This window comes from Penicillium paradoxum (assembly GCF_028828445.1).
Source record: "Penicillium paradoxum strain IBT 22861 chromosome Unknown utg000007l_segment0_segment0, whole genome shotgun sequence".
Classification (NCBI taxonomy): Eukaryota; Fungi; Ascomycota; class Eurotiomycetes; order Eurotiales; family Aspergillaceae; genus Penicillium; species Penicillium paradoxum.
The window spans coordinates 2,277,798-2,293,221 of NW_026643185.1; the positions used below are offsets into that span (position 1 = coordinate 2,277,798).

The 15,424-nt window shown below is 49.8% G+C and overlaps 6 protein-coding genes across 6 annotated transcripts; 2 read left to right on the plus strand and 4 right to left on the minus strand.

Moving 5' to 3' along the window:
• Positions 1-29: 29 nt before the first annotated feature.
• N7457_008398 (MFS transporter) lies at positions 30-1,650 on the minus strand (the record flags this gene model as incomplete). The annotated part of the gene is made up of 3 exons (XM_057179441.1): positions 30-1,037; positions 1,093-1,482; positions 1,534-1,650. 3 exons carry the CDS (start codon positions 1,648-1,650, stop codon positions 30-32), a joined length of 1,515 nt encoding a protein of 504 aa, XP_057027827.1.
• A 2,922-nt stretch (positions 1,651-4,572) lies between these two features.
• On the plus strand, positions 4,573-6,105 carry N7457_008399 (uncharacterized protein; the record flags this gene model as incomplete). Its single annotated transcript, XM_057179442.1, has 1 exon — positions 4,573-6,105. The coding sequence occupies one exon, from the start codon at positions 4,573-4,575 to the stop codon at positions 6,103-6,105; it is 1,533 nt and encodes a 510-aa protein (XP_057027828.1).
• Positions 6,106-7,168: 1,063 nt separating this feature from the next.
• On the plus strand, positions 7,169-8,616 carry N7457_008400 (cation efflux family protein family; the record flags this gene model as incomplete). The annotated part of the gene is made up of 2 exons (XM_057179443.1): positions 7,169-7,483; positions 7,546-8,616. The coding sequence occupies 2 exons, from the start codon at positions 7,169-7,171 to the stop codon at positions 8,614-8,616; spliced, it is 1,386 nt and encodes a 461-aa protein (XP_057027829.1).
• A 616-nt stretch (positions 8,617-9,232) lies between these two features.
• N7457_008401 (uncharacterized protein) lies at positions 9,233-9,700 on the minus strand (the record flags this gene model as incomplete). The annotated part of the gene is made up of 2 exons (XM_057179444.1): positions 9,233-9,634; positions 9,686-9,700. 2 exons carry the CDS (start codon positions 9,698-9,700, stop codon positions 9,233-9,235), a joined length of 417 nt encoding a protein of 138 aa, XP_057027830.1.
• Positions 9,701-10,463: 763 nt separating this feature from the next.
• N7457_008402 (uncharacterized protein) lies at positions 10,464-11,391 on the minus strand (the record flags this gene model as incomplete). Its single annotated transcript, XM_057179445.1, has 2 exons — positions 10,464-11,143; positions 11,193-11,391. 2 exons carry the CDS (start codon positions 11,389-11,391, stop codon positions 10,464-10,466), a joined length of 879 nt encoding a protein of 292 aa, XP_057027831.1.
• A 575-nt stretch (positions 11,392-11,966) lies between these two features.
• Positions 11,967-14,825, minus strand: sey1 (dynamin-like GTPase SEY1; the record flags this gene model as incomplete). The annotated part of the gene is made up of 4 exons (XM_057179446.1): positions 11,967-12,262; positions 12,325-14,069; positions 14,132-14,581; positions 14,677-14,825. 4 exons carry the CDS (start codon positions 14,823-14,825, stop codon positions 11,967-11,969), a joined length of 2,640 nt encoding a protein of 879 aa, XP_057027832.1.
• Between the last annotated feature and the right edge of the window lie 599 nt (positions 14,826-15,424).

Sequence of the window (15,424 nt, forward strand, 5' to 3'; positions counted from 1 at the left end):
AGCAACCGACAGTTTCACCCGAAGGAGCGCTAACCAGCCGCAAAGGTACTTTTCTTCCTCAACTGTTCCCCAAATTTCCACAGAAACACCGGCGCCGGAACCCCAATGGCCACAGCCAGGAACGCCAATAGACTGTTCCCCCATCCGTAGTCTAACGCGCTATACATGTACGGTGCGAAAAGCGGAAATCCGAAACCGGCGATCGAGCGCAGCGTCGCACCGGCTGCGAGCGCACTCGCCGCGTACCGCGTGTACGTGTCGACCATGTAGGTCTGGATACATTGGAAGGCGATGATATTGCCGGTGCCGAAGAGGACGGCGCCGATATTGGGCGCGATCCAGTGGCAGCGGTACTGGGCTGTCCAGCCATAGATGAACATTCCTGATGGGATGAAGAAGGCGCCGACGAAGAGCAGGGGGACGCGGAACTCGGGTTTTCCGATGCCGCCGTTGCGGACTTTGAGGCGGCGGTAGATGCGGTCGTTGAGCGGGGCGCAGATTTGGGAGCCGAGCCAGAAGCCCAGTCCGAGGGAGAGGTAGTTTAGGCCGCCGATGCCGATGGATTCGTTGTAGTATTCTGGGCTGGTCCAGAGGCCTGGGAAGGTGGAGAGGACGAGGTACATCATTCCGTAGATGTAGGCCATGAAGAGGGCGAGGACTTGGACGATTGGTTGGGTGAAGAGGAGACGGAAGGGACGGATGAGGGAGCTGCGTAGGACTTGCGAGAAGGTCTTGTTTTGGCGCTCTGCTTCTGTTTGGTAGGCGTTGTCGCCTGTTTCTTTGCGGAGACGCATGGCGCGCTGGCGGAGGATTTTCGGGCCGTAGCTTTCGCGGAGGAAGAAGATGCCCATTACTTGGATTAGGCCGTCTATTATCGAGGTGGAGTAGAAGACCCAGCGCCAGGTTGTGTTTTCGGCGATGAAGCCTCCGGCGACGGGGCCTAGGGCTGGGCCTAGGAGGGGTGCGAGGCTGTAGATTGCGATTCCTTTTCCGCGCTCTTCGGCGCGGAAACAATCTGAGAGGACTCCACCGCCGATCTGGATGGTGGTTAGGTATAAGCTTTTTCTTGGGAGAGTTGAAGGCTTGGCTTACTGCGAGCGGGGCACTGCCTCCCAGTCCAGCGAAGAATCGACAGACGATCATTTGGACTTTGGTTTGTGATACGGCACAGCCGATGTTGAAGACTAGGAAGAAGAGATTGGCGAGCTGCAGGACGATGGTGCGACCGTAGATCTCTGATAATGGGCCGAGGAATAAAGGGCCCACGGCGTAGGCGAGGACGAAGATTGAGAGCATGAGTTGTGAGACTATCTCATCTGTGACTTTGAGGTCTGCTGCGAGTGATGACAGTGCCGGTGCAACCATTGACGAAGAGACCGGCGAGATGAATGTAAACAGTGATACGGTGATAGTCGCAGCCCATTTCTTCTTCATGCTCCAGTTCTTCGGGTTTTCGGGGTCATCAGGACCGTCCCATGTCACCTAAATTTTGTTAGTATAGGACTTTAGATTCAGAAATACAGGATAACATACTAGTTTTGGATCATGGCGAGACCGATTCGATTTTGAGGTCCCGATTTTCTCCAGTTCGGGGTGTGTATCAGCTCTTTCGAGGTCTAGATCGCGCTCGTTCATGATTCCGTTTCGCATTTCCCGTATAGTGTCCGTCGTGCCATCGTTTTCGGGAGAGGATTCACCATCATCAGATCCCTCGTTGCTATGATACACTGACTGGTCATTGATATGTTGTCCTGAATAGGCTCGATCTATCTGATCCCCTGGATTCGAGAAAGATCGCAGCCTTGACCTCAAGGAACCAGCCAAACTTTGACGTCGCGACTGAGTCCTTGAGGCCCGAGACTGGGTATCCGTACTGGATAATGACGTCGGCCGTGATTTGGCCGGATTAGATTCTTTATTGTCCGACATAATTAATTCGCATAAGACAAAAACAGTCAAGAATAAGCAAGGAAAAAGCAATCAAAAGTTTTATATGTGAAGCCAACTATGTAGATCGGCACGCGACATTGAGTCACGAAGAAAATGAACCAGAATTCCCTAGCGGGGAACGTCTTCATATCAAGCTATCAGAAAGAAGGGAGAAGGACACGGATCTCCGAATCAGAGAAGATATTCAAATGCACAACCCATGGCAAACGGTGATAAAGGGAGAAAAAGGACCTTAACACCGTTAGTGAAATCCCCACTGTCTCCAACATTTCCAATCTCACGCATGGCCATTGGCTATTACTTAAAGCTTGACACGAGGGTCAATCCTGGCGAGACTCCATTCGCCCCTCAAGAGTCACAAAATGCCTTGGATCTGGCGGCCTGAGCCGTCATCATTTGTGTTGAGACGGCCGTGTGGAGAGAAGCGGTATTCCGTGCCTCCGTTTTCAGCCTTAGGCGTCATTTTCCGGATCTCCGGCACATAAGTCACGTTTTATACACAGTTATACATGATCGCCAATACCATTTGCCTAATTGGGACCCCGGTACAGGAGTTATCCCGGTTCCGGTACATATCGTATTGGTTGTTGATGCTCGTGGCGGTTCGCCAATGTCCGCCACCCTGGAAGTATTCCCTGTGCTTACGCTGTATTGCAGTCCGAACAGGTCGATCTGGCTAGTTTTAGGATATGAGAATTATGTACATGACGTGTCATGGGGAAATTTTCCTTCGGATGTCCGATAATGTTCGGCAGTCCGATGTTTGATTTGGGTCTCGGACTCTCGGTCTACACCGTCAGTTGACAGGGTTCGTGGTCATCCCATTGCCATTCAAGACTCATAAGGAAGATCTTGAAGTAGTTCTCTCAAGCTCCTTCATTACCTCAGTAGGTAAAATATCTGCCATTGCTATAACTCACACTGTGCATATCACCTGTAGGCCGAGTCGAATATAAGATCGATAAATGTGGCATTATAAGGCTCATTGTATCACAAGTTGGCAGGTTTTGCTCAAAAAAATGTTAATGAACTCAAGTATCGTAAATGAAGAGGTTTACGAAAGATTGGGCAAGACTATAGCTTCGCATGGGTTCATCTCGAGAGCTGAGTATCTACTATCAGGTATGGACTTGACTTCTGATAAGTCAGCCCAACGTCAGCGCTTCACACTAAACTCGGTGAGTTCTAATAAACTAGCAACCGTCTTTAACTATAGAGAGCAAGGTAATAGGTCTGATTGTGCACTCATCAGACTTAATACTTTCATTGCTGCTTAGGAGGGTATGGTGGAACTGAGCGAGAGTAGGCTGTCCAAATCTGTCCCACGTTAAGATCACTCGTTCAATTGGATGTTGTCTTTGTAGTACGAGATAATGTTGAGTTGAAGTTGTCTTTGATATCTCCTTTCTGCTTATGAATGAGCTCAGAGCTTGTCTGGAGCTCAAATTCCCAACTGCGGGTGACTTTTTAGCAAGCAAGCATAATATATATATTGGATTGGAAAGTTGCTAGATATCTAGGTATGATCATGGTCTTGATTGCCCCCAATAGATATAACAAGAATTTAGCCGAATACCCCAACTAAGCTTCTCTATATCACCTCATTTATTGCAAATTTAGCTTCGTTTATGGTTTCAAGGATAAGAACACCCTCATCACCAGGTATGGACATTTATGGCTAAGATTAAGAGCGATATTAAACTATTGGGTAATGATTTCGTTTCACAAATGTTTGCAAGTAGGCCCCTTCCTTGTCTTTCCAATACGAGAAGTAAATGCTACCTAGTTTTATTGTTCCGTCGTAGTGTTTTAAATTGCCAGTGAAGGTTCGCACAGACACAGCGAAAAAGCGACCCAGAGTTGGCACATCGTGTAGGCGAACAGGGCCGAAATTTGAATCTCCTGGTGCCAAGAACAGCGTGAAAATCAGGGTCCAATTAAGTAGTGATCGGTGATAAATCATTGCATGTTAGCATCCGTTAGCGTTTGAAGCACCCTATGAGACTAACCAAATATAGTAAAACAGCCAACTTGATCTAATCTCTGATTCCATCCTCCGTACTCCGTACAGAGTAATCAGATTCCAGCTCGTTTTCCTTCTAGGGAATGGGCCGGGGACTCGGAAGTGCATTCACACAGATGGTAGGGATTTCCCCGCTCATTTCGAGAAAGAGATCTTTAGTGAGGACTCGGACTCGGTATGATAGACTGGTCAAATGAAATTCTCCCAAGTAGGAGGCTACTACTCCGTATTCGGGGAGATTATTGAGAATCATGACCGTGAAGGATGAAGATGGCAAAGCGTCTGTCTTCCACCGCGGAATGTCGGCCCTAAGGATTGCAGATTCACCCATCCAGAGGTCCTAATATACGGAGGTTTGGCCGTACACCGTGCTCTTTTAGGAATTGAAGGGATTGAAATCAGCATCGAAACCAATCAGTGGAGTTGTTGAGGTCGGGTAATCTTCGGGTAACCCAGAAGCCAAGGTGCTTGGCGTGCAGGGTCAATACAATAGAACACATGACCTGGGGTATCTATTCTCGTGCTTGCACCCAGCATCCCAAGACCTATCCTTCAAACTCTTTCAAACACAGGAGTGTACGCTCAGCAAAGCGCAAATCATGGAGTCCGCTACATATAAACACCTCACATGGAAGGAGACCAAGCCCGGCAGGTGGGAACGTGAGATCGATGAGGTGGAGCAATTTTATACTACACTGGCAAGGAGATTCGAAGGATCTGGCCGCACTTTCTTTGCCATGACGGCCCATGTGTCTCTGTCCATTGCAAAAGATCCAACTTCGCACCAAGCGACTGAGCTGCGTCTCACCAATGCTCTGCGAGTTGCGTGGCTGCGGCTCCGGTACGACCATCCGACTATTGCTTCCTGGGTCGAGGAAGACCGTGATGCCAAGGTATGCAAGAAAATCTATCAGGCTTTCTCGGATGCAGAAGATACCCAGCAGTCTACTTGGCTGGAGGAGACATTCAAGGCGATATCTACTAGCCAGTCAGGATCACAATGGTGCAACTCAGATCCCCCCGTCCCCAAGTTGCCCACTATTTTCTTGCTCAACCACCCGGTCGCTTCCGATGACGATCTGTTTCAAGCAGACATTGTACTCCGAGCGCACCATGATATCATTGATGGAATCGGATCACTTCACCTACTCAACAACCTTGTGAAGTATGCTTCCCAGGCCTTTGATCATCCGGAAAGCTTCCAAGTTCCCCAATTCCAAGACGAATGGAAAAACCTCAGTCCCCCATTCCGTGTTGCTGCTGCCATTCCAGCAAGCCTGACACCCGATCAAGAAGCAAGGCTCAAAGCTATCATGGCGGAGAATGATTCGATCCGCAAGGCTGAAATTGCGACAGTGCCTTTTAAGCAGGGCCCAACTGTTCCTGGACGTCATCAGCGAGTATCAATGACTCTTTCCCCAGAAGATACTGAAAGGCTGCTACTAGCTTGCAAGAAGCTAGGCGCCAGTGTGACACACGTCTATCATGCCGCACTTGCTCTTTCCGTTCGCGATCTGCAAGAGAAACACCCCGCGGAGCGCAAAGTCCGCTACATCAATTATTCCCTTATCAATGAACGCAGCCACTGCGAATCGCCGTACAGCAGCCCTCAGCATGCAGCGTCGGTATACCACTCCGTGTCCGGCCAAAGTCTCGCGATAGACTTAACAGTGCCGGGCCTGGCAAGTTCAGGCTCTTCACCGGATGAAGAGCGCCTGGAATTTTGCCAGACCGTTGAGAAGGTGAAAGACTACTACCTCGCAATCCGGGACGATAAAGAACATATTTTCTTTGTTCCGTCGTACTGGACATTTTCGACTCCTCCATATCCCTCAGGCACGGAAGCACCACCAGTACCTCCCCCAAACCAGGCCCCTTCAGCTTCGATTTCTAGCATGGGAGTGGTCGACAAAATCCTGTCCCCAACACAGGGGAAGTTTGAATTGGATGACCCTTGGGTGACTGGAGAAGAGCTCGGGACTGGCCTTGGTGTTTTCCTTGGGACATACCGTGGAAGTTTGTGCCTGAGTGCAGCATATAATGATGTGTGGCATGATGAAGCCGAGGCCCGGGCCTTCTTGGATAAGTGCAATAACATTGTGCTGACCCATTTGCTGTCAAATGAATCTTAATCTGAGGCATACTATGTAGCTCGTCAGCTTTGATTATCGCTCATACAAATGCGTACCTAACTTTGGAATCTGTTTATAATATAATTTATTCGGCAAATATATTAGTATGTATTAGACTGGGATGTCGAAGCGGGGAGAGTACACCTCATTAGGAGGATTCCACCATATTAGGGATCGAATGTACAGCGGCCTTGTGGAAAACGCAGTAACGGAAGCCATGACACACTTTTAATTCTCGAAGCAATATGGCAATTACCTGCGCCTGAAGCCGGGCCATGGAATATTTGTCGAGCAATGCAGCCAAACCAAACAGGAATTTCATTTGCATAAAAAAACAAATGCAAAAAAGAAATCTCTCCCTCGGGGAATCGAACCCCGGTCTCCCGCGCTTATCGGTGTTAATGACAAGCGGAAATCATCACCACTAGACCAAGGAAGATGTGATGGCTGAGTTACTGCTCGGCCACTTGGCTGGTTGATGGAAGTAGCAGCGGATGATGGCTACATGAGCGGATTTGCTAACACTATGTTCATAGACTACCCAATCCCGAATAATTGATTTGAGCCATCAGATCAAGGAAGACGCAGTATATGAATTGCATCGAAATTTTATTGAACATATTGAGCGCGCTCGCCAATATTCATGCTGCCATGGTTTTCGGTGTCTCTGTCGCTGGACCCTCGGGGGTAACATAGGCGTTTTCCATATGGCGGCAGCTTTGTTCGGTTTTTAGGCAACTAAATCAACATTCATCTCCAATCCATCTCTCACTGGGAGGTCCTCCTAAGGGGTTCGGATTTCTTATATCTTTTTGACACGCAAATCGGGTGGGAACTATAAGAACTACGGAGTAGGAGAAAGCTAATCATCTGCATGTACATGTATGCACCTATTATGTACATGTAGATTAGGGTACCTTGAGGCCGCCCACGTGATAATCGGCAGAAACACCGAGGGCCGTCCGGGGGGGTTGATAACCAGATAGCCACCCTCGAACTCGACCTACTTATATGTACATAGCCAACCAATTGACAACGGTATCTTGTTCGCAAAGCCAGCGCGATGGCTTCGAACCTTCCTCTCCCTATTCCGCCGCGCACTCCAACCCCGCCAGCGGACGATGAACATGGCGCCCATATCAACTCAGGGATACCCATTGATCGCAATTCCCTATCGCCGTTGAGAGCTTCCTTTCCAAAGGGTATCATGAAGGCTGAAAGCAGAGACAAGCTGAGCCCCACAACATCCTCTTCCAACTTAGCACCTCCGCCTGAGCATTCGGAAACCCCGATTGGCAATGGCTCTGGCGACATGTCCCCTGCGGGGCCATTCAACTTCGATACTACTGTTATGGCGAAGAGTCCAGTGATTAGATCGGTGAGTTGGGTCGCTTGAAATGCCTGTAATGGCAGTGATGCTAACACATTCTCTCCTTGCAGAACATGGGACAACGTCGGGGCCACAAATACAAACACAGTAGTATCTCTCACCAGATCTTCCTCGAACCTACTCCTCGCGCTCCTCTTGCCCTCCCAAACTCGCTCCCTATACCAACATTCAAAGAATGCCGATCCAGCATGTCCAAGGATCAAAAGACCCGCTTCTGGTGGAGTCTATGCCACATGTGCATTGCGGCGTACACACTCTGGACCGCGCATGGATCTCTAGCCATGACGGCATTATCGCATCTGATTCTATTCGATTCCCTCGGTGCCCTCCTGTGTGTTGCGGTTGACGTGTTGAGCAACTTCGAGGTCTGGAAGAGATCGAGTATCCGCCACCCATTTGGCCTTGAACGTGCAGAAGTTCTAGCCGGGTTTGCCATGGCTGTGCTTCTTTTGTTCATGGGCATGGACCTGATCTCTCACAATCTGCAACATTTCCTCGAGAAGGCTGGTCACGAGCCCCACCGCCCACATGGGCATGATCGCGTTTCTCTGGGTAGTGTAGATGTGACTGCCGTTCTTGCTATTTCGTCGACGCTTGTGTCGGCAATTGGACTCAAGAACCATGCTCGTATCGGAAAGGCTATTCGGTTCGGATATATCCAGTCTCTTCCATCGATCTTGAGCAACCCATCCCACTTTCTTACTCTCTCCTGCTCGACGCTGCTGCTGCTTTTGCCTCTGGTCTCGATCCGGATCTATGATTGGCTCGATAAAGTCTTATCTGGCACCGTCGCCTTCTCGATGTGCTTCCTAGGCACGCGCTTGGTGAAAACCCTGGGTTCTATGCTTCTCATGTCCTACTCTGGCCAAGGAGTATCTGATGTGATTAAGGATATCGAGGCCGACCCTTCTGTGTTTGGCATCGATGACGCTCGATTTTGGCAGGTCCATTATGGGCTATGCATGGCAAAGCTCAAGCTTCGAGTCACGGGTTCTGAGGAGAATCTGTCCCGGCTGAGAGAGAAGATCTCCAGCTTGATCCGCAACCGACTGGGTGGCGGATATGGCACAGGAGGCCAAAGATGGGAGGTTTCTCTGCAATTCACGATTGAGCGGGCATAATATTGTCATGGTGTTTTCATGTTTTCTTCCAAATTCAATAGCGTGATGTCTTGTCTGTGTAACCTTCTCAGCACCCCGATTCATTCTCCAGGATACCCCTGTATATTATGAATGCCTATTCTGTAGCCTCCCTTACATATATTTGCCTTGCTTCTTCGCCCTTTGAGGAGATCCTGTGCACGATGATAGGCCCAACACCGAGAGTAACCTACCTCATACATACCCTCTTGGATAGGCATAAGGTTGAGTAAGGGACCCCCGAAAGAACTAGTTTGGAGGAAACGGTTCAAGAGCTTTTGCCCAGAATATAAACCTATCCCTTTAGATGAAAAGACAGCTGATTTGAGGAAAGAGAGTTGATTTGCAAAATATGGGCTTCAAGCACAAGAATGCAGTCGTGTAGTTTCGCAATGGCAGGATAACATTATGCCATGAGGTATCATGTCTGGTAAATTATACCCCAGCAAGTCCTAGAACAGACCATAGGAAGATCCGGAGATTAGATATAAAGTAAACAAAAGAGAAAACGAACACCAAAAGAATGTAGGTATATCCCCTGCCAATCCCAGAGCATCAAGCGACAATCCCAGTCAGCTTCGTATAGGCATCAAATTTACTAATGTCCGGGGAAACCGGGGCACGCAAGCTTGAAGGAGACGAATCCAGGTTCGAGGATATCGGGAATACATCGGCCCTCAGTCAAGGGGCCGTGGTGGAAGGGCTGGAAGTGCACGGGCTTGCCAGTGCAGTCGTCATTGTTCCAGACGGCGACACCGTGGCAGAGGGCAGCGTCCTTGGTGTCGAGGCGGGCGCGGAAGGAGTAGCTGTCAATGCTCCAGTCGGAGTTGATGGTGGTCTTTTCGCAAGTTAAAGGATTGGCGGCCACATCGGCGGAGAATTTGGCCTCGCCGTGGGCGGAGTGGCCGACGTTGCACTGCTCCCAGGACAGGAACTCGATGCTGGCGACGGGGAGGCCGGCGTAGGCAGTCATGGCGAAGGTGGCCGCGGTGATGAGGGTCTAGACCGGGTTAGCCGGTTGCAATGCTGGGGTTGATGAACGGGCAGCTACCTTAGAGAAGTGCATCTTGATAAATGATTGTAGTTGGTTGGTAAAGAGAGTGGTTGTTTGGCTAGGAAATACGTTTAAAGAGAGTGGCGTTGGGGGAATATGTTGGCTGTTGAAGGTTGCGTCTCATCGTATTTAAGTAGTAGATCCCCACGGAGTAGAATTAATGGTGCTCGCTGATCATTGTAGCTGGGTAAACATGGCGTCTGATTGACAACATCGCAGCCTTTTCAGGCATGTGATATGTAGGAACTGGCATCTGACATAGAGTCCCGAGGGGAGCGGAAAGGGTTGGAATGCCTCTCAACTCAGATCAAATGGTCTTGGTGGGTTGTCAATGTTGATCTCTCCCAAGAATAGGGCACAGGGCAATCAAGGGCCGAATAGATGATATCACTCTCTGGGGATCCCTGCTAATCCGAAGGGCATCCTGTTTGGTGGGTGATCAAGGCTATGCTATGCCCAAGGGATATAGTTAGGGTGAGACTCTACGCCGTACACTCCTGCAACTTCGCAAAATATGTAGCCCTAAATCCAGGATATAAGGCAAAAGTGCCGCTTATTTGCTTATACTCGACATATCTCCAAGAAGAAATATAAACTGATTCATACATATAGTTCAAATCTGCCCCCTCAGATTGACATCCCTTATATATAACACTAGAAAATAGCCATACAGTTAGGTGGACTAGACACTCCACGAGAGCAATTCAACGGACTACTCGAAACAAAGAAACTCCAACGACCCAACCGCTTACACGTCGCAGCCAATTCCTCCAAGTCAAACATCTCCCCAATAGGCACCCCCCCAACCAGCAAGAAGATGGTGATGCAAATCAAACTCCGGGTTCAGAGGCGGAAAAACCTCAAAACTAACCGCATCAGACGCAACAGCCGCAAAATGATTATCCCACAAAAAGCGCAACACTCGCTCACTCTGCTCAATCCCAGCATGCTCTGGCGTCCCTTGCTGACTATAACCCACCCGCTGCTCAGTTGACATCCCCTTCCACGTTCCAGGCAAGCCAACCCGCAAGAAAAAGATATCGCCCTTTTGGAACTCGATGTTGCATTCCCTCGCAATCTCCTGCACTTCATCCAGCGACACCATCTGCCGGCTTAGCGCATTGACGCTAATACCCTTCTTTTCCGCGTAAGAGACATAGTCAATCAGCACGCCGCGCCCAGCAATGCCCTTCTTCGCCCAAAACCCAATACCGATGCGCGGGCATTTCTCGTCGAGGATTTCTTCCGCAGTCGTCCCGCCATAGAAAAGACGTCGATCCTTGTCTTCTGGCGCTGGCGCTGGCGCATTATGGTGTCGGAGACCGTCCCACTGGGAAGACTGTTGTGGATTGAAGTGATACTCGTCGTCGAAGGCAACCCCCTCGACGACCCATTTGACATGGTGCTCGAATGGCTTGCGGCCGAATCCTAGTGCATTAAGCATTGTGAGTCTTGCTGTTACTCTTTGTGTGACTTCGGGTGATTATTGCTGTACCTGGCGGACTTAAATTCTCCATATCCCAATTCAAGCACACCCGCTCGCCAGTTTGGATTTGTGTTCGCGCGGCTTGCGCAACCAGGCCTGGCGTTAGGAGACGGAGCATTCCCAGTCCTTCTTCCTCTGAGCCTGCGACACCGGGCCAGAAGCGACGCTTATCGGGCAGATCATCGAATGTTTCTGGAAGATTGGGTATGCCAGACATGATCACGGGTGGAAGGTGTATACAAAGGGGATTCGAACGAGGCGAGTAATCCAAAACTCGGTTTCTGGCAGCTGAGTCTAATGGTAGGCTCAACGCAACAAAACAAGAATGACTGGCACCGCTATATACCCCTCACTTCGGAGAAAGTCCGGTCTCTTGACGTGGGTATGACCCCGCAACGAGAGTTGCTACTAAATCAAAGATCCCAGAGGGTCTTTTTGAACGCTTGAGGATCCGATACTAGTACCAGCAAGACAACGCAATTTCTGTGGCTTGGTTTGGGTATGTACATCAAGTGCGCATCTCAGAGACTCTATTGCAAGTCTATAAATCGAAATACTAGCAAAAACCTGATGTCATCGGTCAGGTCTTTGGGAAGGGACGTTCGGCAGGTGTCCTACTATATAGAGTCTCAGAAACCCACGCCCAGAGACCTCTCTAAATGAGGTTGCTATGACAGTGCGATCTTCTTTTTTACTCAACAATTCAAAGCCAAAAGCTAGCATAGTATGCATATAAGAACAAAGGAAAGTAAAGTACAGGGTGATCGCCAGGAGAGCACAGCAACAAAAAATTTACATGTCATCCAGCTCCTCATTGGCATTTGAGCCACCCTTCCGCATATCCGACATCTCGTACTCTTCCGTTCGGCTCGACCCAGACCGCTCACCAGCCGACATAGCAATCGCCTGACGACCAGTGTCGGATGATTCGAGGAAATCGCGCAAGCGGCGCTTACCTTCTTCCAGAGCTTGCTGAGAGGCAGCCTCGGTCATCTTCAACATAGGACCCCACAGGTTGAGCTGATAGGTAATATACGCGCCAACGGCACACACAAATAACAGAATAAAGTAAGCTGGGTTACGCAAGACTGGAGGGTTGGGTTGTCAGTATAGATACCAAAATGCATGTTCCACGATAGGGAAAACTTACCAGCCCAGATTTCGTTCCAGCCCAGGGCCAGCAACAATCCGTAGAAATACAAGGGAACCTGTGTCATACCGCCAATGGCACTGCGCTTGGCTTCGACATAAACACCGTCTGCGGCCTTCTTGAATCGCACGGTGAGCTCTTGGCGCTTTGAATCGCTAAGAATTGTCATCTCCTCTTCCAAACTCTTGCCCTCATGCTCATCCACACCCCCGATGGGCGCTAAATCTTCCTCGTCTGCAGATGTTGCAGTGCTGGGAGTGTGTCCGATCCACCGGTCAAGTGGGGGTGGTGCAGTAGTCCGGTCTAGGCGGAATCGAGACAAAAGAGGAATCACTGTCAGAGTAGACTCGCGAGCACGGGTGTAAATACCCTCGATGTCGTCAGTTGGGCGCCAGATGCGTGGTACACCGGCCTCATCGTAGCGGAACTTGTCCTCGAAATTTTCCCGGAGTTTAAGAAGCAGGTTGCCCTCGATCATCTCCTCGTCGATCTTTGCGCGAAGCACGCCCCAAGACTTACGGCGCAGGCGCCAAAGACCAACATCGACCTCATCAATGCTAGCATCGAAGCTACTCGCCCGGTCTGTGAATCTCCGTTCAGCATCAAGAACAGTCTCTTCAAACAAGTTCCAAATCCGATCCCAGAAGTCCTTCTCGGTAGGCTTATCTCCGTTCTCAGGAGCAGCCCCACCAGCTCTTCCCGACCCGAGAGCATTGAACTCGAGACCGATTGATTCACCCAGACGAGACTGGACCCAACGCTCAACGCGGGTAGCCAAACGTCTCATTTCATCGCGGCGCAGTCGGGAACTGACCTCAGCCAACTCTTTCTGATACAAATTAAGCTCTTGCTTGTAATTGCTCCAAGAGGCTCCTTCCACCAGTGTCGAGCGAGCAACCTCCTCGAACTTCTCCAGGGAAGACTGGGCTTCCTTGGAAACGATTTCGGCAAAATCGTAGCTACCGCCCTTCTTCTGGCCATCTTTCACAGCGCCACTGACCGAATCAGTGAAGTCGCGGATCCCTGACTTGTGGGCTGCCGAAAGCTGCCCGTGGAACAGTGCCTTGAGACGAGTGTCCACCTTGCCCTGGAGCTCGGCGTTTTTCCGTTGGTAAACACCTTTGTGATATCGGCTGGCTTCCGTCTCAAAGTTTTTCAGGGTCTTGATGCGTGCAGTACGCATGGCAGCACCTAGTCCCCCAAGAACCTCGGGTTCACCAAGACGCACTGCCTCGGCCTGCTTATCTTCAAATGCGACTATCGCCTCGTCGAACCCAATCATCACTTCGCGCATAATTTCGTCGCAACGGAATTGCGCAAGCAGCTCTTGCTGTGTAGGCAAGTCCAAGTCTTTATTGTTGACAATTTGATCCCAAATTCCCTCCGCATAGTGAGCGAATCCGTCCGCCGGGATGCGGCGATGGTACTCAGGCAAGAAGACACCTCCTTCCGAGAATTCACCCCTGAGTGCATCTCTCTTCGGGTCGCGATGGCCTTCGCGGAAACGAAGACCAAGCTTCTTAGCTTCCGTCACAAACTGATCAGGCTGATAACCCTTGTGTGGAAGGCCAAAGAATTGGAAATCAAAGTAGTCATGAATCGTCGACTTTTCTAAGCCAGCTGGTTTTGAGAGCGTGTCCCACATACGGGAAAGATCTTCCAATAATGTCCTCTGCAGGTTTTTGAGTGGTGTGGTGCCGATAAAATCGCGGATGACGAAAAATAGGAGAGAGCGGTGGGTAGTACTGTAGAGACATTAACGTTAGATCGAGGCGCATAGTTCAGGGGAAGATTACAGGATACATACTGTCTATCCTTTAGGAACAGTTGTAGGTTAACCTCAAACACGGTCTTCAACAATCCCATGTTGGCTCCCTGGTACAACCCAACCTGGTGTTCCCAGATGTTGACAATGAGGACCTCACTTGTCGCAATCGCAAACAGTGCGCTCTTGCGCTCAAAGTCCTGATCCTCACCTCTCTCACGACCATCGGTTCCCTCCACGTCCATGACCAAGATGTTATCCGCCATGCGCTCTGTTGCGCCAACCTCGCCCTGCTTCTTGTTGTTCGACAGCCATATACCCTTGGTCGTTTGTCGTCTCTCTAACTCCGACATGACGGAGAACTTGGTGCCGAACAAGTGGTTGAGCAGTGTGGACTTTCCGGTGGATTGCGAACCGAACACGGAGATGAGATGATAGTTGAAACCAGATGGCGTGACATTTTCCAGAGTCAAATACTTGGACAGGTTGGGACTATAACGATGCGATTAGCGTTCAAAACTCATAGTCAGGGCGACAATAGCCAAGCGCATGTGAGAGCATCCGGGGGTAAAGGAAGCTGGTCGTACTTGAACTCCTTATTCTCATCGATCACCTGCACGCCGTGCTCGTAGGAGGCAGTATCACTCTCGGCACCGACCGAAGCAAAGTGGCCATTCGACAAGATTGATGGCGCAGTTGGACTCCTTTCCAACCCCGAGGGGCGTCGTTCGGCCATGTTTATGCTGTTTGTGCTCTGTGTATGTGGGGGGAAAGAGTCGAGACAAGAGCGCAACTGAAAGAGCAGAGATGGGGAAGAGTCTAATGAACCATGCAAAGAACGGGAAACACAACAGATTAATCGAAGAGGATATTGGAAGATTCAGGGATCACACGGGCGTTTCACGGGTTCATTAAGATGGTCAGAGGTCCCGTGTCGGGGAAGTCTTACATAAACCCCTTAGCCACGGCAACGTCACTTTCTGGACCCGTAGACCACTCTGGACCTGGGAGCTGTTTTTGTTTTCTACAACTCATCTTGAAATGGGCATCCAACAAAGATCACGCTCTGAAGCCTGTTATTGACCTCTTAGGAAAATAACGCTATTCTCTAATCATTTTCCCCTGTCTGGCAAATTCAATGTGTCCATAATCCGGCGATCAGATGAAAGACATAGTCCTTTAATGACAACAAAGAAAACAGTAAGCGATAGATCACGAGTCCTCTCAATAGTCATCTAGTGGAGCTGAGCCTGTCCACTATATATAAGCAAAGTATACTTCGGAGAAGGCACTCTAAAACTCCATAGAGGAAGAGTAAAGCGATGGGGCAACACG